At 38.5% G+C, this 24992-nt stretch overlaps 1 protein-coding gene across 1 annotated transcript in view; it reads left to right on the forward strand.

Moving 5' to 3' along the window:
- Positions 1 to 24992, forward strand: part of PDSS2 (decaprenyl diphosphate synthase subunit 2) — a 123791-nt gene that overhangs the window by 60393 nt on the left and 38406 nt on the right. Inside the window, exon 3 of the mRNA XM_087777202.1 lies at positions 17066 to 17264. Within this exon, the coding sequence (XP_087633328.1) occupies positions 17066 to 17264 (199 nt within the window). The remainder of the gene's footprint in view (positions 1 to 17065; positions 17265 to 24992) is intronic.

Here is a 24992-nt window from a genome sequence, read left to right on the forward strand (position 1 = left end):
TGCAATCCAGTGCTGTGATGAAAGCACCCAGCATCTCTGGGGACTGCTTATCCCTCAGAACTATGATGTCAATATGACCAATTGCTTCACAGCAAGTTCTTAAGTAACTGTGTTTATGTAATTTATTTGTCCTACAGTCCCAAAATATCTCCCATGCTTTCCCATCTGCTGAAGTACCAGCTGTCCTCTTCCCAGGCACAACCTATTAACTTCTCCCTTGACAAATTTTACAATGCAATTATGCAGTTTCAATACAAATTTCTGCAATACTTGGAAAATTGTAGCAATATGAAGTATTACAAGGCTTACTGTACCAATTAATTTATTTTCTTAATATGATTCAGTCAGTACTATGATATAATGTAACTGAAGATATTACAAAATTTTTCATCTGCTGGGGTGGAGTTGAGGAGGTCGTCTTCATTACACTCCACAAGTATATGTATATAAAAAATATGTACTGATCTTCAGCATATTTTGATAGGTATGGGGACTGTGTTGTTTCTGTGGTGGTAACAGATTGGTTTAGGGTTGAGCATAAATAAGAGTGGGCCTGACTGCTAATGAATGATGCCCTCCTAGCTCAGAAGGTATCTTTTTTTGCTTAGAGTTCATGAGACTGTGTAAAGACTATACAACATCCATTCCCTTCCACTTGAAATAATGGCATGTTCTGGACTCTGATCCTGTTATATATTAAGTGAATGAATATTTCTTATCACTTATCTAGCCTTTAACTTTAAGTAGATTATTGTGTGGAGTTCGACAGCTCTGAGATGCTTCTCAAGCAAACAATAAAAAAAAAAAGCAGCATATTATTGCAGGTGGTGTAGACAGGGCATTGTGTTGCTGGACAGAGAAGCTTGGTTATTTGTGATATATTCCAATATAAAGGTGGGCATGTGAGTACATACAGAAAGCAAGTAGATAAGAGAAATACAAGGAAAGAGAGAGAAGTTACCACTTGTAGTGCTATAGCCAGGATTGTTCAAGGTAATAAGAAATTTTCTTTGGCATGAAAAACAGGAAGAGAGGCAAGAGAAGATTGCCTAAGAACCTTTCATGTGGGTGGTTTTATTGTTGTTATTGTGTTGTTTTGTTTTCTTTTTGAAGGTGGGCAGAAAGGGTTCCGAGTTGAATTCTGGTATAAAAATGTCAAATCAAGAATTCCTTATTTCAGAAAATGAATTTTCTTCAGGGGGTGACAGCTGGATTGGGAAAAACAAATTTTTATACTGACTCCTTTTTAGGTAGACGTTGACTGTGAAATGAAAGTGCATGCTGACATCTTCATATGGTAGATCTTCATCTTTACAAGCAAAGTGTTTTTTTATTTGATGCAGTAGTGGAAGAGAAATTACTAAGGAACAATAGCAAGAATTAACCTGATGGAAGTGACTCATTAATAAAAATGAATCATCTTTGCAGAAATATTTTCAATGGGCATGAGATGATGTTTCAGTAAGACTGGAATTCAAATTGGAATGGAGAACGTTAGTCCTTGTTATGTTGCACTTTGGCTATTAGGTTAAGAGGAAAGTTAAATTGTTACTTAGGTTAATAAAAGGTATGGATGGATTGCAAGACTAGCAAGTCCAGTTTTGGGGATAATGGTTGCATTCGAAGTTACTAGAAATATGTATGATGAGAGTGATCAGTGATTTGAGAAGAGGAATAAGGAGTTAGAGAATTAGGGATAAAGATTTCAAGAATATGAATACAACATGGTATTCTAACCATGTTGTATTTGAGAAGGTGCTTAGGCAGTCAAAAGAGAAATCAGGAAGATGATGTTTGTTTCTAGAGTTTGCAGCAATTGGGAACTTCTGATCAGCACTGACAGCGTGATTATGGAGCATGTTCAGTGCATGTGAGATTTTGGGAGCTCGATTGCCCAACTCTTGAAGTCCATTAAAGTATTTGCAGTTGTAGTTTTTAATTTTTCCGAAGACTCGGCCAAATTTGTGTAAATTTTTGTGGAAAGAAAAGATGCAGCCAAATAAATTATGCATCTAATATTTCTAGAAAGGGAAGAAATGTAAGAAAGTTTCAGATACTTACTGTACAGTATTTCTGATTTCTTTCTCGTAATTGTTACGTTTCACCAAAACAATGTTCTGTGGAAAGCTTACTTGAGTCTCTTATAGCTGAAATGTCATTCTGGCTTCTGATATCCATGCAACAAAAGCAGTAGAAAAAGTTCAGCTAAATGCATGTGCTGTTCCAGTCAGCAAATTGAATTTTAGCAAAACTACAGCAGTGGCTGCAATCAATAAATGATCCTATTTTGTGGACTCAGGTAGGAATTCTGCAGAAATTTTGTTCTTGGAGGTGGTTTATTAGCATATAGCTCTCTCTCCACCATCACTCACTTGGGGTTAATGTTCCTTGAATTGGTTGATGTCATTTTTACCCCTTATTAAAATGTGTAGATTGAATCATTCTGGGATGAAAGGACCAAAACATGAAAACATGAGGTTTTCAGATACCTTATAGAACTGCTGTAAATAAGGTAAAAATAGATGGAAATTATGCCAATGGTATAATAGTAGGTAGAGTTTTTTCATCAAAAGACACATTTTCTCAATGTCACGCGATACTCCATTTGCATAAAATATATACTAATAATAATGATAAAACTTTGCAGACATCAACAGCCCCAAATGCTTGTTACTATGCTGATGTGGTCCCAGAAGCAGCAGTCGGTGCCTTGCTCCAAAAGGTTTATTATCCTTTCCCTGCTGGCAATTCTGTCAACACACCTGGTGTAAGGGGCAAGGTCTCAGAGAAGTCTGCTGTCTCCCTTTAGCTATTAGTCTCATTCCTTGTACATGGCAGGCAATATCCATCTGCTGCATACTTCTGCTTTGTGAAAAGCAAAACCATTCCTATAATAAACCATTTTAATATATGGTATTAATCTCCCTATCCAATTCTGAACATTGAAAGTTCAGGAGGGGAGAGGAGAGCAGGTGTGATAACCATACTTTTAATTGCTGACTAACATAAGTGTAGTTACAGCTGTTCAGAATAGGACAAGTTACCTTCATAGTATGAGGTATCTGTGGCTGTGCAAGCAGTGTATGTTTTGATTTTTTTTTTCCCTCTGTGAGTTGGATATTTATAGGTATTTCAGAATATACAGTATGTTTTATATAAGCATGCTAAAAAAATATTTATATATATATAAAATAAACCCCAACTCTGTCTGGTACGCTGTATTCTGGTGATTCACATTTTATTTTTTAATGCCTTTTTCCTGTGCAGTTAGAAATACGAACAATCTATTCTCTTAACAGTACTGCTCATTTATCAGGTGTTTGTTCCTCACTGCATAAAAAAGGTTACCTTCTTTTCTTTTACATAAAAAGGTTCTGTGTATTTCAAGTGTCATTAGTAGCAGAGCTTTAATGTCAAGGTTACTGCACCTTAACTTTCAGCTACATTGAATACAATTATAGACAAACTCTTCAGAGATATTTCAGAGAAACACTTGGAGTGATAAGTCATGCTGGTGCTCTCTGCATAGTTGACAGTACACAGTAATGGGAATTTCTGTTATGTTGGTTCAAAGAGTCTCCCATAGTCATTGCAAATAAGATGATAGCTGTGCTTCAAAGTCTTGGAGGGCTGAGAAACAACTAATATAAGGTAAGAGAAAGTATGGTCATAAAATTAATTGTTAGTAGTCTGTTTCTTCCATTTACCCGTAAGTGAGACCTTTTATTTCCCTTCCTATCCTTGCAGTTGGTTTTAGTGCAAGTATTTAAATGTTTCAGTTAAATAAAACACAGAATAGTCAAAACGATTTTTAAACCATGATGTGAAATTTGTTATGGAATAGGTGCATCAGATATGATTGGAGGATAGTTGTTGTTGAGGGCTTATAGAGCAAATCTGGGTAATCCTGGAGGGATGGATATCCTGGGTGGTGCCTAGTTGTTCTGTAAGCAGTCTAGCTGGCACATGCTGCCATCATAAGGGAAGGAATCTTAGTCATTTCCATAACAAAATATGTGATTTTCTCCATCATCATGTTCCTTTTGATTTCTGCTTTGGTGACAGCACTGTCATCCAATCCACAAATTAATCCTTTAGATGATACCTCATCTTTTGAATTTTTTTCATCAACATACCTTATTCAGTTCTGAGTTTTACTGTCTTTCCTTTCATTGTGTATCCTACCATCCCATTTTTCCAAGCCCATGCTACAGCAGCTGTTGCCAAAGCTTTTGATCACCTCCTATCTTGTCTTTTTTAGACTTCCGTTTACAATACCTGCAACTTGTTTACTTCAGTAAGCCAAAAAGAAGACCTTTTATGCTAGCTCCATTTTAAACTCTTCTTCTGGCTTGCTCTTCTTCCACCCCATCGGGTTCAAATATCTTACTTTTACCTTCAGGTTTTAAAAACATAGTACTGCTGTTTTAAGGTAACAGTGGTGGTTCTGTTGTTTCTAGACCACTGGTAGTGGTGCAGAGGTGGGCTTGCTTGTGATCAGCTTTCTTGGAATTGGCCACTGGTCTTCCATTTTTAAATCAACATTAGAGAATTTAAACCTACCCTGAATTGTCTGGAAACTTAGCGTGAAAATAACTATATAAAACTTCTGCGTAATGTTTGCTATGTTCTGCTTAGACCTTTAAATTAGCCTGATGACCTTTGGATTTTATAATGAATTAGGGGCTTGTGTTCGTTTCACGTTGCACAGGTTCCATATTTGTTTCATAGCTGCTTGTGTCTGCCTGCAATAATGCCACCTTGTTGGGGTAAGTAGTTTTGTCAGTAATAAAATGAACTGTACAAATGGCAGGTAGTAGAATGAACTTGATGCAAAATATTGTTGTTGACAGAAAACTGTTTACTGTGTTTAGTTATCAGAGTGACTGTTCAGTTATCGTAGACTTGCATTGCCTGGAATTAATGGAGTTCTCAATTTTGTAAGCTTTTTTTTAAGACCCTATTAAATAAGACATGCTTTTTATCTTTCAAACAATTGCAAAACACAGGTAAGATTTGTTGGCTAGTTTAACTAGGAGAAATGATCTAGCTGGGATTCCCAGACTGGAGATGTGCTGTTAACGCTGCTCCTCATTCTTTAGCCACTGACGAAGCATTCACTGAGGATGCAGGATGTCCAGGTATGGGTCCCTAAAGTATTTGAAAGGATGCAAATCCCCAGTACTCCTCTGTCTGAATTTTCAGAAAAATCCTCTTCACACAGGGATATAGGACACCTAGGTCAGGAATGCCCGAGTATGTAATGTTGTTTCCCTCCCAGTAACTTTGTGGAGCAGAAACTGGAGTCCAGGTGTCCCACCTTTCTCTCCCATAATCTCCTGGAGACTAACTGACTTTTTTCACTCTTTTGCCATCTGGCTGAATGAATAATTCAGCATTTTGTGTAAGCGCAGAATAGCTCAGCAGGAGTGGCTGAGGAAGGAGGTCTAAGGACACCCTGGCCTTGTGAGCCGGGTAGCTGCCTGATGCGAGACCCAGATTTCCGAGTGATGCTCTGCATGCTTCAAAAGAGGAGCTTGGAGCTTGGACTGAAAAGCCTGTTCTCTGCAGTCGTGTTGTCAGGTGGCACGTCCAGTGCTCAAGTCCTCCCTCCCCCCCCCCCCCCTCTGTCAGTTTTTTGACTTCCAAATGCTGGCTATCACTTGGAGTTTGGGGGACATCCGCATGTTTTTAAGCGATAAACATATCCTTGCTTGTGCTGACAAATATTCACATTTGCCCCGTTACATCTTTTCACCCATATACCTTCTGTCAACACAGAAAGGCAGGAAAATAAATGTCTCCAACATTCATTTTCTAGCTGGAAGTCAACATACGCAGCTGGGTAGAAAGGTACTTTAAATCATATCTTATAGGTGTTTTCTCAGAGATGGCACTCTAGTTACTTGAGACAACTGTTTTTCCAACCTGCTGTGAAAGATGAGTTGCCTTTTGGACACTTAAATATTTCCGTGCTGTTAAAACAGCAAATTGAAGTGCAGATGAGAAAGTTCAAAGCCAAGACTGAAGGTTCAGTTTCAACTTTTAGTTTTATGACTTTTGGCACTTTGTGTCACAACCTAACTGTTGTTTTCACTTAGTGTTATTAATTAAGTAATATAGAGTTTGCTCATTGAAAATAGGCTATCTTTCTTCATGGCAAATGACAGTGAATTTCATTCTTTTTAGTATCCTGTGTTAGATAATAGTTGAGAGAATAATAGATTCCAGGGACCTTTGATCCACCATTACTGTAAAATAAAAATACAACTTAATTTTTTTCCCTCTGACCATAATGATTTTAACCTTGTGTACTAATTTGAATGGGCTTGTGGGGGCAGAGTCTTAAATGAGACACAAATGAAGGAAAAATTGCTAATGCTGCCGCTGTATATCTAATGAGCACTGTGTAATAAACCATAACCTCTTCAACATTTCTGTGGAAAATGGTGTGATTATTTTGGATGGCTGGCCCTTTGTGTATGGCTCATTACCATCTGGCATAATGTGTATTGATATAGCCTGTAATTGTCAACTCTTATTTGACATGCTGCCTTTAATAAATGTGACTTGCATGGCTAGAACCCCCTAATGGTTATATGGAAAACTGTAATTAAAGAAAATATGTATACTTAGGTAAAATACACACCCTTATATACATAAAATAATTTTGTAGATTGTCTCTGTTTTTCTTGATCTCCTGTTCTTTGTGGGAATACTTGCATGTATTCCCGGGTTAGTACAGCGCCAAATACATTGCATTACCAATGTGGATACCTAAATTTGTGAAGACAGACATGAATCCTGAATGTAGGTTGTTTCCTCCTGCAGGACTTGCTTAAAATGAATTTTGAAATGTTTATTCTCTACTTGCAGTAAGATAGAATTAAACTCAATATACCTGTAGTTCCCAGCCTGCTGGTGGCTTTAGATGCTCCTGTGCTGGGAATGGGAGGTAACCGTAATGGAGAAAGTGGCTCTGCTTTTGATGTGTCTCCTGAATAAGGTGGCCGAAATAAATGCATTCGGAAATCCCAATGCTGAAAGCATCTATACCTCCTTAAAAGAAAATGGGCTGCTGGCCAACGGTAAGTTTTCAGATACAGGGACAGCATTAACTGCTGCCAAATCTGAAGTTGTCTTTTGTTTATTTTCTGAAAAGTTTCCTTCCTTTGGCTTTACAGTTCATGAATACATGAATAACTAAGAGAGATCATTTTGCTAGTCAGATTGGCTTACAATACAAAACAACTTTAATCAGCTCTAATACTTGTGCTTAAGTGGGATTTCATCAGGTGTTGTCTTCAATTTTGTCAGTGTTGGAGAGTCCATCCATTACTCTTTGTAATAGATTTTGGAAAGTGCCTTCACCTGGATCTTATTTTATATTTGATTGATAATCTTGAGTATTTTCTTCTCTTGGATTTGTTTTCTATAGTGTAGATAGTTAAACCTTCTTGAAATGGCTATGACCAAGTCAATCTACAGATTCAGTATCAGTCTTCTCCTTACATTAAACAGATTTAGTTTCTCGCTTTGTGTGTTTTCTGTTACTCTGATTGTTAGTGTAACTCTTCTCTAAACTTTTTCTTGCTTTCCCAAATTCTTCCTGAGTGAAGTCTCCTAGTAATGATTTTTACTGGCGTTGGAAACCCAGGGTTGACAGAAGCACTACTTTTGCTAGTATTCTTCCCTTAAATCATCCATGGATCCTATTAGCCTTTTTGACCACAGTGGTATCCTGTATCTTAGCTGATGATCTGGGATGATCTGTTCCTTCACCCTCATTCCACCCTTTTCCAAACCTTGAGTGTTCTCTTCCCAAAAGAGTCCCTTGGTGTCCTGTATGTATATGGTCTGCTTTCTGTAATTCTAGCTCAGATCTTTTAATTGATCTTTTTTTGCAATGTGTATTTTCACTTGAGTAAAGCATATTGAACCAGCTCAGTTGACTCTGTATTGAGGATGATTCATTCTCTTTGCTGTTTATCAGCTATGTCGTTTCTTTTTTGTTGCCTTCCCTCCTGACTGCAAGTTCTCCGGACCTACTGATTATAAAATCGTAAGCACCACTGCTGTTCATGAGCATTATTATTCACTACTGGGCTAGAAGATATTTATATCTGGTCGTGTAAATATATTGCTTAAAAATATAACAGGCTTTCTAAAATCCCTTGCCTTCGTGTTGTTATGTTTCTGCCAACCCTTACCTAATGGACCAATGCAGTTCTTAAAATTCCTTGTGGCTTTGAGGGTTTTTTAGTATATCCTTTTTAAATTGCCTTTGCTCAGCTTCCTGTCCATCTCTGCATTTTCTCATTCGTTCCTTTATCAGTTTTCTTTCTTGCCCAGTTTCTCTGATTTGCATTTGTTGCTATCAGTTTTCCAGTTTGTTTGAGTTAGAGAGGGAGGGAATTCTAGCTGGTTTGGCTTTGTCGAAGCCATGATTTTTTGGCTTTTTATTTTGTTTTTAATCAGCTTAGTCTTATTAACTGGGGAATTGTGGCTTTTTGGTCATATAGCAAAATATTCTTGGAATAGCTTCTAAAAACTATTCATGTTTTTCTGTTTAATTTATCTAACCGATTCAGTTTGGTTTATCATTGAAAATATCGCTTATGTATAGTATTATATACTTATGAATATTATATGTCATTTTTACAAAGAACGTTTGTATACTGCTATGGTTTTGATTATATTGTTTTCATATCACAAATGGATTGAGATCATGTTCACTTGTACCTAAATTTTTAGTTCTGATATGAACTCTTTGTAGCAAATTAAAATTTTAATAGAGAATTCAAGTTGAATGCAACGTTTTTTGAGCTAGGAAATTTCCTTTTAGAAATTCAAGATAGTGACAATACATTATATTGCCAATATACATTATTCAAAGTGAATTCTCATGTAGTATCTGCATCTTTATTTACATAATGAGAGAAGTAGCTCTTTAAAGAAGTAAACATCTTAGCCTTTGATATGACTTGATATAGTACTTAATATGGTCTACATAGCTGTTAATATAATCTATAGCAGACACCAACTAGAATTTAAGCTTGTCTTTTATTTATTAGAAGTTTAAGTCTTGACAATTGCCTTATAAAAAGACAATATTGCATTTGACAGCTTTACTTCATTTTGGAAATGTGAATCTTCCCATTGGGATAGCCAGTGATTTTAAAATGGGAATTATGGTATGTGATTTTAATAATGCCAAATTTTAATAAATTTGCCAATATGCTTATAAATCAGTTGTTCAAATTTTTGTTACTGATTTCTTAGCATCAGTGTTCAAGTAATCCAGGAAATCTCTTTTTCCAGATATCTTATTAATTTTTTTTTTCTTTACATCTTCAGATGTATACTCTTCTTTTTTCTTTGGTTTGATTTGTTAAGTTAAGCTAGCCAGCCCTCCTTTAAAAAAAAAAAAGGCCACGAAAACTAAACTGTAAAGCCACCTTTTTTAGTAATATTTATGTAAATACTGGCTCATGTCTAGAGTCTACTTTTCTTCCCTAGCAGTGTAGAAAGGGTCTCTTAAGAAAAGGAAAATTAATTGATGTCTCCCTTTTTAACACTTTCTAGTGTGTATGAAATCTGTAATAACTGAAATAGGATGTGAAGCTATTTAAGTTTCTCATATCCTTGTCTATGTGGCTTAAAAAACATAGCTAGGCTTGCCACCACATCTCACGTCTGGTTTGAGCAATGCAAATGTTCTTTTAATACCTGTCCCTTGCAGAATCTCCTTTGCATCCTTCTTGCTATGAAAGCCCCAACATGACAAGGGCTGTCTTTAAGGTGAGTGTTGTCGGGATTCTTACCTTGTCAGCCCAGCCCGCCTGCTCCTGGTCCGTTCACCTAGCTGAATTGTTACTGGTTTTCTGGACCTTACAATGGTGAGATACTTCTTACTGTGCAGGCTTCCTCTTGATGTTCTCTTCTTTATTGGTCCCAGCCTGCATGCCTGTCTCCAAGTCCTGGAAAAATCAGTTTGACTTATTCATGCTGGTGGTATTCTTCTGCTGGCTGCTCTGATTAACACTTTCTTTTTAAACTGAACTTGGGGTAGTGATTCTTACCAGATCTTTGTCTAGATTCTCTCACCTGCTTCCCAGAATTGATGCTTTTGCTTCCAGGCTGGGAATATTTTTCTTTTAGCCTGTGTCCTTTGAAAGGAGAATTGCTGTGATGGTGCCATCCAGCACAAGAAAAATGTGCTGTGCTGTAGCTTGTGATCACTGTTACTTTGGGTGGCCACTGACGCCAAACATAGAAGTAAGCCAGACAGAGCCTTCAGACTCTGAAGTTCACCAGTTAGGGCTTCATTTTGCTGGGAGATGATGATGCAAATGTGGATCGCTTGCAGTTCGGTGCAGGCAGCTGGCTCCAGGGCTTGAGGGCTCCGAGCTACACTGTAATGACACAGTAGTGGCTGCCTTTGCACATCAGTGGCACTAGTTTGGAAACTGATAAATAGTGGTTAAGTTTCACGTTGCTGTCTGGAGTACAAAGGGAGAATTGGTTGTTCTGTAGTAGATGTAAATTAATTATCAGTGAAGTCAAGACTGCCAAACCCCTTCTTCGTAATTCCTGCATTAAAAAAAGGAACAGGAGCCTGACTTCGTGCCCCTTTCCCGCCCTGCTGACCACCCACAATGCTTAGGGAAACTGGCTTGCTGAATTCAGGTGAACGTCTGCCTGCTAAAAATTGGAAAACATTTTCAAACCCTATAGTGGGCTGAGGGAAGAGCCTACTAAGACAAATCAGGGAGAAAAGAAATTAAGCAATATTCAGTGGTGGGGAGAGACAGAATGAAAATGTAAGATCTTTTCAGGAATAAGGAAGGAAAAATACATGAAGGAGTATAGGTAGAAGTTCTACTTCAAAAACTTTGTGAAGCTAGGAAGGGAAGAGATGAAAGAGGTAACATACGTAGCCGGTTTAAAAATAAATTGATTGACAGGAATGCAATTAAACAGCATACTCAATAAACTTGATAGAATTCATGTCTTTCAACTTCATTTATCCCTCAGGTGGAAGATGCCCCTACAGTAGCTTAGTGACCAAGATAGGAGGAACCACAGAAGTTTTAGTCTCTGACCTTGTTAAAGGACAACAGTGGGTAGATATTTTCTGCTGGATAACAGATACATGAGTCATGGTCATGCAGTGAATATTTGGTGCTGTGCTTAAGTCTGCTGCTTTACCCTGAACGTTTTTCCTATCAGTGAAACCACAGCACTTGCCGTACATGTTGACTGGTTTAAACACCTCATCCCCGCCCTTTAATTTCTTGTAACAGAGACTATACACAGAATATGAGAATGAGATTTTCCATCACCATGACGCTATTTGTTACTCACTATACACTGTTCCTTTAGTCATGGTTTTATTAACCATAGCATTGACTTTGACAAGTGAATGGAAAAAAGAACTACAAAAATCGCTGCCCTTCCTTGCTGTGTAACTAAATGGGTTATCTTGGTGCAGCACAATGACCAGACCATACAGGTTGAATCTGAATTTAGTGTGTGCACCTTCTTGTCTTTACAAAAGTTTTTCTTTTTGTTTATTGGTCACAAAAAAAAGTAAAATCAAATACCAAGTTCTGCCTAAATACATTGTCTGTGCTTAAGATTATTACTTTAATTCTTTAGTTAGTGCTTTTTCATATGTAATTTTCCACTGAAGAACTATTTAATTTTTCAGATCATAGGTATATATAGATTATTATAGTTGTCACTAAAGTGGAATTGATGCTGGTATTCTTTAATACATTTATTTTTTTAAAAAATCCTGAATGTAAGGCTATTCATCCAGTTAATCCTTTGTGTTTTGAAGGGAAGCTATTGGGTTGACAGTCACAGAGAAAATGTTCAAGTCTTGGGTGTATACTTTAGTTGCTTTAATTCAAAGGTTCAGTTATAAGAGTTCTTTAAGAATTTTTGATTTATCGATTTTATTGTCTGTGTTCATTGCAGTTAGTTTCATTGCTGAAAATTTTAGAATATGGATTCCAGTGGCTAACGTAAGTCTTTGGTCCGTTTCTGTGAAATATTGTGCCTAATATTAACATTTTAAATTATTAAATGGTTCTTTGCATAACCTATCATCCTTTGAGAGGGCCAGTGTATTTCTGATGGCTAGCCGATAATGAAGGTAAACTGACTCGAGTTTTCTTACTGTTACTGAGAGCTTGAGTTTCCATCACAAATATTGCAGAGGAATATTTAAGCTGAAGTACTCTTTTGTTCACAGCAATACAATTGAGCTATTTAATGTTTCTATTTTATCATATGTTTTGCAAAATGCTATTATTTCTTTTTAGAGTAGGGCTTGAAATTAAAGGACTGAAGTCACTTGTAAGAACTCTTAAAGAGATTGTACTGGCTAATGTTTCATAGCTGCAAGCCTTTAAAGATAACACAAACAGCAAAGACTGTTCAGGATGACAGGAAGGAACACTGCAAAATTAATTTTAAAAGGTTGCATAGGAAATTTGCTATCAAAATCTATTTTATTTCCACAGAATTTTGCCTCAATGTTTTGCCAGTCCCCCTTGCCATTTCATATAGTTTTGTGTGGGCTTTAAAATTTACGTTGAAATCTGCACGAGATGTTCATCTCTGTAATAAGACCACTAGCAATGGTGATACTGTGATGAGGCAGACTCCCAGGCATACAAATAGGAAATTTTAATCCAAAACAAAATTATGAAATACATTTTTTGAGATAGAAGCATATTCACAAAGTTTCTCTGTTAGTTCTTTATTTTTCTCTGTAGATGTGGTGTCTGTATGAGTGTGGGGTTTCTACAATACCTGTATTCCTTACTTTGGTGTCGCAGCAGCAGGATGTTGCAGCTACTGTGTTTGTTTATAAGGGCAGATATAAAAGATTTCTTGAAGTCTGCTCAGCAGTTTTATCAAAGTTCACCAAAACATAGTTGAATGTCAGTGATCTGTGTGAGTTCATTGAGGGAGGGGAGCAAAGAGGAAGAATAGAAATTGCACTTGTTTTTCTTGTTGCAGGATCTAATTGCCTATATAACTTAATTTTGCATTTTTCTAGTATTTTCCTGAAAGCTGGTGTTCCAGAGTCCTAGAGTCAATATAGTTCCAATTGACCTTGCTGAAGAGTTTTTTAATTACTTGTGAAGTTAGTGTTTCCTTTGTACTTTCCAGGATGACATTTGCAGCTTGAGGAGCTTATAACCTAAGGGATACTTTATAGCAAGCATTTTACAGAAATTTAGGTTAGTTACACTGGTACTAAAAGTGCAGAAACAAGGAGGGAAGAGCAGAAAAACAAGAGGCAACTTACATGCTGCTCGCTTTTACATGCCACAGGCAAGAAAAGTCTGTGAATTAAGATATTCATGCAGTAAAGAGTAGGGCGAAAAAAGAAGAGAGCCAAGAACAAGTCTGAGGATCTTAACAAAGACTGGAAGGGCGGGGGGGAAGTATTTGCTGAAGCGGTAGATAGTAATTGACTTGAAAGGCTAATGAGCCAATATGTCTCATTGTCCTGTTTACAGAAACAGAGGTTGTGGAGTCTTCATCCTTGGAGATACTAAAAAGCCGCCTGGACATGGTCCTGGGCAGCTGTGCCTAGGTGCCCCTGCTTGAACAGCAGGGTTGGACCAGATGACCTCCAGAGGTCCCTTCCAACCTCAACTGTTCTGGTATCCTCCTAGTTGAGGAGGGGAGGGGGGGGCTGTGTCTCACAGTTAACTCTGCTTAAATAACGCACCTAACAGCAGAACTTGTGCCTGTTTGACTGTGACCCATCAAAACTTCTTAGTAAGGTCCCCCAGGTGCTGTCCAAGCCTCTGTACCACCCTCTTTGGAACAGTGGTACTGCATGGGGGTTGATTTTTGGAAGGAGAGAAAGAAAAGGAGATTAAGGGATGCATGGAGCTCAAAACAGTGTCGTATCTTGAAACACGATGTCTGTAAGTGGAGTCTCTGGGGCAGTTGGTGGTGGTTTGCAGGGAGTTCTTCCTTCAGTGGCGAAAGCCATGAAAGACGGCTGGAAGCATTTTGGCATTTTGTGAAAAAGCGTTCCTTATTCTTAGCCTGCTTCCACTTAGAGACTTCATGTGTTTTAAAAATGTTGACTATTTTTCTTAGTACTACCTTGCTACGTAAGTAATTCTTGTGGCAACCGCTTCTTTGTTGTGTGAACGTGGGCTCTGGAGTGGGAACAGGATGGAAGCAGGAGGAGTTCATAATCCTGTTGCCCTGTTATTTCCGCTTTTATACTCTGTCGTGTATTGTTTTAAGTCCAGCATTGCATAAACATTTTTTTTTTTCTATTTTGGGATTAGCTGCTTTCAAATACAAAATTATTTAATCACTGAATTGTGCTTCAGATCAAGAAAGCTGCATATAGTATTGCTTTAGCCATTCAATAGTACCTTAATAACAGTAGGGAGGTTTTTTGTTGGATGCTTTACAGAGTCGTGTCAAGAACCCTCCTGTATCCGTAGCAGCACTGTGGACTTCTTAGTTGCACCTGGATATTATGGGGGGTTATCACAAAAAAAAAAAGTAAGAAATCTATTGCCTTGGATTTCTGCAATAGCTTTGTTTCTTATATTTTCAGTTTGCTAGAGAGAAAGGGTGGAAGAGCGGTGTATAAAACCAGAATTGGATGCCGATTATCTGCCTAATATGGTTCTTGTTAGCACAAATAATATGAATACCGTTTGGAGAACAAACGGATTACAGAAAAAGAAATGAAAACATCCAGATCCTGAGCATTTGGAAAGCATGGCACTGATGTATTTGTGTAACCTTTTCATGAAGAGCGATGCTGAAGTCAAAGAGGGGATTTTGATTTCCTTCATTAAAAGCTTATTAAATGAAGAAATAGGACAGTCATTGTTTTGCTTCAATAGTTGGGGGTCACAGAGGCGGGCCTGATCTCCTCAGGATATTAATGCCTGCTTTCAGCTGGGGGAAATGAGCCGTCGCTTGAGTTAGCTGCAGCTTTATGTGCTCGTCACTAGGGATCCCCATATGTCCTGGGATCTGCGGCAGTCGGAAATGGCAAAGCTCGGCAGCAGGGAGCAGAGGGCTCTCATTGCTATTCATAACAGGTAGCTCGGCTCAATCTGCCCAGAGCAAGTCTGTTTAATGTTGATCAGCTGTCCATCTGATAAACCGAATTGATATGGACATTTCCTCCAAGGGCTGCCCTGACAATGACAGCAGAGCATCGGGATGTCTTGTTAGTCTTTTTCTCCAAGCTTGAAATTTTATTAACCCTTTGTTAGAGCCAAGCCAAGTGTGATTACAATACTGTGGCTGTAGGTTGTGCAAGTTTCTCCCTCGCCTCTTGGAAAAACAGCATCAACCTTCAATTTTGTTGTTCACATGGAGAATGGCTAGCTGTTTTGTTTCCAGATTGTTTTTCTCTGCATGGAGCAAAGAATGTCAATTATAAAGGCAGCTGTTAAAGCAGCTTAGGTTTTTTTGTATGACAAAATATGTTGGGAACCTCTGTTTATCGTCTCCCCTCAGCTCATCTACCTTTTGCGTGCCTGCACAGGCTGTGTGGCTCTACTAGCTCTTCTTGCTTGCTAATTGGCACGGATCACTGGCCCCAAACAGTTGCTGCTGAGGCTCTTCACAGGTCAGATATATTTGGGGCAGAAGGTTACTTTAGATAAATATCGTTCGGGGTGGGTGCAACACACCTGCACTGTCCAGAGGAAACAGTATTAATTTACTCAGTACTGTGCCAGTACTGAGGCAGAATCTAACCTGAGCATGTACCAGCAGGTGTATGTGAAGGTATGGAGCAGTTTGGTTAGTCAGTGAATCAGTGCTTGGCCACTGTTGAATAAGCACAGGTAGCACAACATGCCTTTGTACTAGGTTGCAATTTAATTTGAACTTTAAGGCCTTTTAGTCATCTGTCTAGTTGAGGGCATGCATTGCGTTTTTGCTGATACGTGAACTCTCCATGACATAAAGGGAACTGCTTGAGTCAGAAAAGATGTGAATGTGCTGAAGATTTCATAAGAGGGGGGCCTGTGTGTATCTAGGTTTGCAGTGTTCAGAGGATGCTCCGATGCGTTGCTCTATTCCCCCCTCCCCTTGTCCCTGCTCAGTTATTATGTCTGTTCATCGCCCTGTTGTAGTTCTGAGCTAAGGTGACATCTCTGGGCTCCTTGGAGTGACAGTCGCTAACTATCGGGGGCTACGGGGTTGAATTGTGGGAGGAGGGGAGGAGAGGGCTGTGTTAATGACTCTTTTCATGCCTTTTCCAAAAAATGAAAATAAATAGAGGGCAAGCCTCTATGGGATAACCTCTGTGGCAAGCCTCTCACAGGGATTTGAAACCCCGGAATTCGGAATGTAGCACACTGTGTGTTGGAATAAGAAGTGATTTGTAAACCTATCCAAATACAATTGGGTCTGCCCTTTTGCTGGACCATCACCTTTGCTGCTTCTGACTAAAACAACCAGTGACATATCATTAGTACACAGTTTTAAAATGTTCAGCTGTTTCTCCTCTCCCCCCTACGCCCTTCCCTTTTTGTATTATTGAACTGCAAGGTATCCTGTTATTAATTTAACTCTAATTTGAGCAGTCATTGACTGCAGCATTCTTATGGCGTTCGGATCGGCTTGCTCACGACTCCCCTGCTGAGACATCCTTTGTTCCTTCCCATCGGTACTTTCTGCTTGGCGTTTTCTTCATGTCAGTGTCCCTCAAGCTTCTAGAAGACAAAACAAAAAAAGAAAGCACCATGAGGACTGTATTGATTACTTAGGGTTTTTTGTGAAAGAATTCAAACAAAGGACACCGTTCCTCCAAATGGAATCTGTGGTACCCACAGCTTACCTGGAAATACATAGGGGCCTGACGAGATACTTCTCTCTGCTTAACACTTTCCAGTTGTGGCTTCTAGAAGTAAATAGAAGAGCTACACGGTAATTCATAAAATATCTGTTTAGTACATAGCGCGACCTGTGGGTTTTTTCCCCCTAAGAATCTATATTTTTGTTCACAGCATCAAAAATAATTGTACTTTTTCTTTGCTTTCAGTCAACGAAGTCTGGCCGAGATTACGGAACTGATCCACACTGCCTTTTTGGTGCATCGTGGCATAGTAAATATTGGTGAGCTCAAGTCGTGTGATGGCCCGCTGAAGGATATGCAGTTTGGAAATAAAATGGCTGTTTTGAGTGGAGATTTTCTTCTAGCAAATGCTTGCACAAGCCTTGCACAGTTGCAGAATACCAAGGTAAAAAGGAAAAAATTCTTCTACTGTCAGAACAAGTAACTATTAGTGAGTCTTCCAAAGAGAGGTCCTTTAAAAAATCAGCAGTTATGATATGTATGTATATATGGGGCATCCTTAAAAATCAGCATACTTCCATTGTAGCTGTAGATGGATTGACAGGCTGCTGCTGCTGTGAACATGTTTACCACTGTCCTATACAATTACTGCGGTGAGGCCTTTAGTATACATTCTGAAGCAATGTAGCCATAGGTAGTAATGGATGAATGGTTAATTTGGTGAATTTAACGTATACGCAGCGGCATCCTCATGACATGTCGGAGTACAACACCTCTGGCAGACTGCCAGCTGAAGACATGATTGGTTAGTTATTCTGTTTTACCTTGTGCTTTGTGAAAGGTTTGTCTGTCTTAGGGAATTCTTGGGGGAAAAGGCTTCATTTCTTTGTCTATGCAGTGCTCAGGTGACTTTTTAGTCTTAATGAAATTATTTTGTTAGGCATTTGGATGCCCCTGAGTATTGGATTGCCCTATTAACGTGGATGTACTGGCTTCTAAAGGGCAGCTGCAATCCAGATGCTTAGCCAAACTGAAACTTTAGAGGGAAATGTTTTTCATGACAAATGAATTGTATGTATCTTAGAAAATGAGACTGATGGAGACCTTAAGAGATCATCTCTGTATCGGTTCTTCTTTTCCCCAGACAGGATCAGCTACACCAAATCCCTCTTGACACATGTTTTTCTAGCTTGTTCTTAAAACCTCCCATGGTGGAGAGAGATTCCTGGGCATCCCTGTGCCAGTCTAGTGTAATACCTTACTACGTGTATGGCTGAAGAGCTTAGTGTGCCATTCCAGAACAATTCTTCTTTGCAGGGGTACTTTTTATATGTCTGAAGATTGCTGAAGATCATAATGTAAAATCAATGTTTGTCATGCGTGCAGTTGTCAATAATCAACATAGTTTTAATCCTGAACTTAAGGAGTCTATTGTTTTTAGATTCTCATGCTAAAGCTCCTTGTGGTGGTAGTTGAGTATTTCTGTGCTGCTTTGATCATAAGTGTGACAGTTTCTCTCAAAAGTGGTGTCGTTTTGTAACATAGAGCTGAGATTCAGGAGAAGACGCAGAAAATTAGATGTCAATCTGCTGCAATAGTGGGTTAAACTGGTAGTAAGTATTAAAAAAAAAGTTTTAAATAGTGCAAAATTTTAGTCATAACGTAACCAAAATGGGGTGCAATTGATTTTACTGATTACTGTTGACTCGTATCCATTCATTTTTTTTACACTTAGTAAGATTCTCAAGACAGACCAAAGGATTTAATGCTACATCAAATTTTTGTTTCAACGTAAGAGGAAACTTTTATAAAATGTAGCACCTATTACTTTGCATTTAGTACATCATTAAGTATTGCAGCAGCAATGTATAATCCCTGAAGACTTGCCAGGAAACAAGCCTACAGTGAAATGAAGCACAAGTGCAAAGAAATACTTTTTTTTTTTTTTTTTTTTAAGCCATCATTATACTGCATGTCGGAAAATTCTGCCAAAACATTTTAGCACTTTTTTTCATTTTTCTGACATCTAAATACTTTCATAGCTTCTACATACGATAAGTGGGATGCCATTATGGAAACTGATTGACTTAGTAAATTATTCTTTTTCATACGTCTAACCCTACTAGCGAAGTTAGAAAAATTGAAGTACAAGCTATAGAAATCTCTTGACAGGTGCAATGATTTAAACATACTGTATTTATTCTTTTGTAAATGATGAATTTTCAAATCTGGCATCTGTTTTTCAGCAGTGTGAAATAACTGTGACTTTTTTCCTTCATAATGTTTTGTTTTCTTTGATGTACAAAGTAAAAATCACAGTACTGCTTTTTTGCTGGCATTTATTTGGTAGCTCAGCAAACTGGCTAATGAAATGGGCAGCATTGTATTGTACATGGTACTGACCATGGTAGGCTATAACCTCTATAGACATGCATAGCTGTTGTATAGATTAGAATTTAAACTAAAGGGGTTTTTAACATTAACTGAAACCCACTGCTAGCAAGATAATTGTATTGTGCTGTTAAACTCTTGTCTAAGCTTGTGTATGATGCATTTATCTCTGTGCTTCTCTTGGGGCTGACAATTAGATGTGAAATTCTGTAGTTGTAATGAAATGCAGAGCTATTTTATAATTGCCAAGGGTAAAATTAGCAAAGTCAATTATTTTCCCTTAGGCTTTTCCCTGTAGATATTAAAAGGCTGCAAGGTAATTGCCTTAGGTAACACTTTGATTTTTAAATAACATTAAATATAGGAATTGTTGTTGTTAATTCGTAGTAATTTTCCTCTTCTTGCTACTGTTGTAGAATATAACTGTAGTGATGTTAACAAGATTCAAGGCTCAGGGTTTGTTTTTCGTGGGTTTCTTTTAAACTAGTGCTCATACTTCTCATATGCTTGCTAAAGTTACTCAAGAGAAGGGTTTTCAGGTGTTTTGGGTTTGTTTTTTTTTTTAATATCTGAGGTACAAGGACTCAAGATTTCTTGAAATGTCAATTAGGAAGCCTCCTGTAAAATAAATTCTGCTGTTGTGCTATTAAAAAGTGGTCTAAAATTTTGGTTTTTGAACATACACAATAATTCAGAAGAAAGCATTCTCATTTTCTACTTTGTGAAATTGTGAGACATTAATTATGATTACAAAGTTGGTATTGACTGAGGCTTAAAATAAAGTACTGAAGGGCAGATGCAACTGCGTGCTACATTTTTATAGTCATGGCAAAGTTCTACATTTATTCAGATAATAAAAACTTTAACAGTAATTCCTTCAAAAAACTTTTACAGCTACAAAGCATTAGATTGATCAGATCACATGTATTTACAATTCTTTTGTACATTCATGTTAACTTTTTGATCAGCTTCTAGAAACTATCCTCTTTTTTTTTTGTCTACTTTGTATTTTGGATTCTGGCTTTTCTTGGCCTGCTGATTGCGGTGATAAATTGTTGTTGTTTGAAGATAATATAGATATAACCTTGCTTCAGAACTGCATCCTGTAGTAGACTGGACATTGCTAATCCATGGATTTTAGAACAGAATTGAGCCTGAAGTGGAACTGGGTTGGGATATTTTAGTAGTTGGTATATCAGCACTGGGTATAGGAATGGTGAACCTTGGACAAGGAAGGGCATGGTTGGTTTTTGCTACTCAAATAACAACACGGTAATGCCTGGTAATGTGCTGATTTATTGGACTGGTGTGCGTTTACATGGGATGATGGGGTTATTTTGATAGATTTTCTCATTGTGAGGTTGCAGTGTTTTGGTAGGAGGATTGTGGTAAGATACTTGTAAAAGTCATCATAAATATGTAGATGTGGGAGAGATGGAAAGGTAAATGATGTTTACCTAACAAAATAAGGTACCTCCCAACTATCATGTGGGATATGTGACCATATGCAGTTTTAAATAAATAAGTGAATAAATTATTAAGAAGTGTAAAAGGATATATTTAACGGTTGGTTCTTCATTGCCATCTGAAGGTAATACATCTTCAGCATTTGTTGTCTTGCTTTGCCTAGCCAAGGATGTGGGGATGAAACTGCTAACAGCAAGTTTTGTTGCATGGAAGTGCTTCTTTGACTCTGGTAGCAAAAAGTGTTAGTTTTGTCTTTGATTTCTGCTTAAGCAACTTTCACTTCTTGTAATATTTTTAGGGTGGTGTTCAGATGCAAGCATAGCTAAAGTAACAAGCATTAATTGGCATTTTTGTCACCTGTCAGCCAGATACATGATACGGACATTTTAACACAAGTGATGTGTGAATGTTGGCCATGATATTATCAAATAACATGCTTTTTCATGGTATATCACAACTAAGTTGCAAGAAACCTGTTGCAGCATTAAAGCTGGAGCTTCCTAGAACATCTGAATCATCAGTTGCCTTAGGAAACTATAGAGAGGGTGTATAAAAGGTGTAATTGTGACCAGTTTTGATCCTCCCACACTCTGAACACAGCAATACATAAAACTTTGGAAGGATGAAATGATGCATTTTAATGCAATGCCTACTGTAATGTGCTGATGACTAAAGAAAACGATAAAATAATCTGCAAATTCATTGCTTGCAACTCCATAAACTGATAGGCAGGCATCCCTTTGTATAAAAAACCCAAACAAACAACAAACCCACAAAAAACCCAACCAACCAAAACCAAACCAAACCACCAAAAACCATCATATCCAAAACAAAAAAATAAAAATAAAAAATAAATAAAGAAAGAAAGAAAAGCCTAGCCCCAAAACCTGAAATATATGTAATGATAGTGTTCTCTGTAGTTCTTACTGAAATCTTAAGAACGACTCTATTTTTCCCACTCTAATTCAGTGAGCTCCTGTTGGAATGATTTAACTGTTCACAGAAGTGCTTCAAAATCTACAGCCTGAAAGCTTGGAATTGAATTTAAGAATCTTGTCTGTCAATGCAGAGCTCTGCCAGAAGACCACATTATAGAGCATTGTTTTATTAAGCATTATTTGTTTATAAATAAACAGTAGCACAGATGTAGTACTTATATAGTGGATGCATTTCCTTATGTTAAGTTTATGCATTCCTAAAGGCATAAATGTGTTGTTGACAAAATAGGCCTTGTGTTTGCATAAACATCAACAAGTTATTCATGTAAGTCTTCCTAAGTCTTCCTGTTGCAACAATCTGAACGTACACTGTGCTTCATAAAAGAACTGCTTATCTTGAAGTATGGTTTCTACTTCTGTAGCATCAGTTGTGGTCCTGTGGGGAAGGTTTAAGCTTGAACTTGAGCAACTTGGTTTCTTGCTGACTAGTGAAGGATAATGGAGAATATCCCCTTTCTGGAATTACAGTCATGGAATCATTTAGGTTGGAAAAGACCCTTAAGATGATCGGTCCCAACCGTTAACCTAACACTGCCAAGTCCACCACTAAACCATGTCCCTAAGCACTACATCTACACGGTTTTGAATACCTCCAGGGATGGGCACTCGACCACGTTCCAATGCTTGATAACCCTTTCGGTGAAGAAATTTTTCCTAATATCCAATCTAAGCCTGGCACAACTTGAGGCCATTTCTTCTCGTCCTATCACTTGTTACCTGGGAGAAGAGACCGACCCCCACCTCACTACAACCTCCTTTCAGGTAGTTGTAGAGAGCAATAAGGTCTCCCCTCAGCCTCCTCTTCTCCAAACTAAACAACCCCAGCTCCCTCAGCCGCTCCTCATAAGACTTGTGCTCTAGATCCTTCACCAGCTTCGTTGCCCTTCTCTGGACACGCTCCAGCACCTCCATGTCCTTTTTGTAGTGAGGGGCCCAAAACTGAGCACAGTACTCGAGGTGTGGCCTCACCAGTGCTGAGTACAGGGACACTATCGCTTCCCTAGTCCTGCTGGCCACGCTATTTCTGATTCTGCCATTGGCCTTGGCCACCTGGGCACACTGCTGGCTCACAATTCAGCTGGCTATCAACCAACACCCCCAGGTCCTTTTCCGCCAGGCAGCTCTCCAGCCGCTCTTCCCCAAGCCTGTAGCGTTGCAAGGGGTTGTTGTGACCCAAGTGCAGGACCCAGCACTTCGCCTTGTTGAATCTCATGCAGTTGGCCTCAGCCCATCGATCCAGCCTGTCCAGGTCCCTCTGTAGGGCCTTCCTACCCTCAAGCAGAGCAACACTCCTGCCCCAACTTGGTGTCATCTGCAAACTTACTGAGGGTGCACTCCATCCCCTCGTCCAGATCATCAATAAAGATATTAAAGAGAACTGGCCCCAACACTGAGCCCTGGGGAACACCACTTGTGACCGACCACCAACTGGATTTCACTCCATTCACCACCACTCATTGGGCCCAGCCATCCAGACAGTTTTTTTACCCAGTGAAGCATATGCCCGTCCAAGCCATGAACAGCCAGTTTCTCCAGGAGAATGCTGTGGGAAACCATGTCAAAGGCCTTACTAAAGTCCAAGTAGACAACATCCACAGCCTTTCCCTCATCCACTAAGTGGGTCACCTTGTCATAGAAGATCTGGTTAGTGAAGCAGGACCTGCCTTTCATAAACCCATGCTGACTGGGCCTGATCCCCTTGTTGTCCCGTATGTGCCCTGTAATGGCACTCAGGATGATCTGCTCCATAACATTCCTCAGCACTGAGGTCAGGCTGACAGGCCTGTACTTCCCCAGACCCTCCTTCCAGCCCTTCTTGTAGATGGGCATCACATCTGCTAACCTCCAGTCAACTGGAACCTCCCCAGTTATGGCGAGGTTGGTTATGGCAGTTGCTCTTTCGAAGTAAATTGATATTTTTGAGAACTGACAAACAAGTCAGCTAGAATCTACAATTGTAATTTTTAAATGTCTTTTAAGAAAGATAGTACTTGTGTCAGGCTTTTTCTTTTCCTGAAAGATGTCAAGAGAAGAACATAAACTTTTCAAAAAAAGTATTTAAAAAAAAAAGTATTAAAACAGTGAAAAATCATAGATTGGCTAAGGAAATGATTCTGAGGATCCGTGGCAATTTTCTGGCCCTCTCTTCAAAACTGAAAACTTACTCTAAAGAACATGAGGAGTGCATACCAACCAAGAATCCTGTAAGAAGTATCCTTTATAAAAGCATATGTCTTGTTGCCTCTGTAAGGGCAGCCATTAGCAGCCACTGACTTGTAATAGGTCCAAATTAGTGTCCCTCGGAACAGTGCTTTTCAGTTTGTTTGCGGTGAGTAGAACGGCTTCTTGGTAAATGTAGTTGTGAGATGAGTTATTTTGAGAGCAATGGAAGTTATTTTGAAAGACCTATTCTTCATTGTTTTCCTCTGGTAGAAAATCTTAACCATAAGTACCCGCTAAGTATATTTACATTATATCTTGCATAAAATAAACAAAGACCCTTAATCTGAATTTTCCTTCTGAGATTCAGTAGCTATATTGATCAGAGAAGGCAGGATGAAAAGATCATGGAGGAAAGGTGAGAACCAGAAGTAATGTTTGCTCCCAGTTACAGTGTTAATATAGAAAACTGAAGCCCATGATACAACCATTTTCAAATTGTGTGTATATTTTTAACTATTCTTAACTCTTCACCTCTGCTTACTTGTCGCCTTCCTTTTTCTTCCCTGATACAAGCTGCTGTTAGAGATGAGTACCTTAAAAATGGTCAGCTCACAGAGCAGCTAGGTGACACTGAGGCAGGAACTTGGTAAGAAACAGAGATCAGACTGAATTGAGATCCAGGTTATAAAATTTAGTAGTGAAGTTGAGTTCTTGAGAGAAAAAAAAATGAAGAAAAACAACCTTCAAATTTTTTTCTAGGGAGCAGGATAAAGAACTTTTCTGAAGTACATTATCATGTCTGTCTTGCTGTACCTTCCCCTGAGGTTTGATGGTGATGTACTGGACTAGATAGGGAGTAGGGTAATATCTGTAATGCTCAGTATTTTTATTCTGATTTAGTATTTTAGAGTGCCACAGGGGCATGTCTCAAAACCAGACACCACTGAAAAATATAGATAAGTTTAAAGAGCTCTAAACTGATTTATGGAAAAGTACACTTAAGGAACACTGTTTAAATTTAATCTGTAATTGTGGTAATGGGTTAGAAACAGTCTCCTTTTTGATCTGTAAGAGTTCTATTGCAGTGGATGTCGGTTTTGAGATTACACCTGCTTAACTTTGTTTTGATTCCTAATCAGTGCATTCCTCAAATA

This window comes from Nipponia nippon, unplaced genomic scaffold (assembly GCF_047370975.1).
Source record: "Nipponia nippon isolate SJK-2023a ecotype South Korea unplaced genomic scaffold, ASM4737097v1 scaffold_4, whole genome shotgun sequence".
In the NCBI taxonomy this organism is placed as follows: domain Eukaryota; kingdom Metazoa; phylum Chordata; class Aves; order Pelecaniformes; family Threskiornithidae; genus Nipponia; species Nipponia nippon.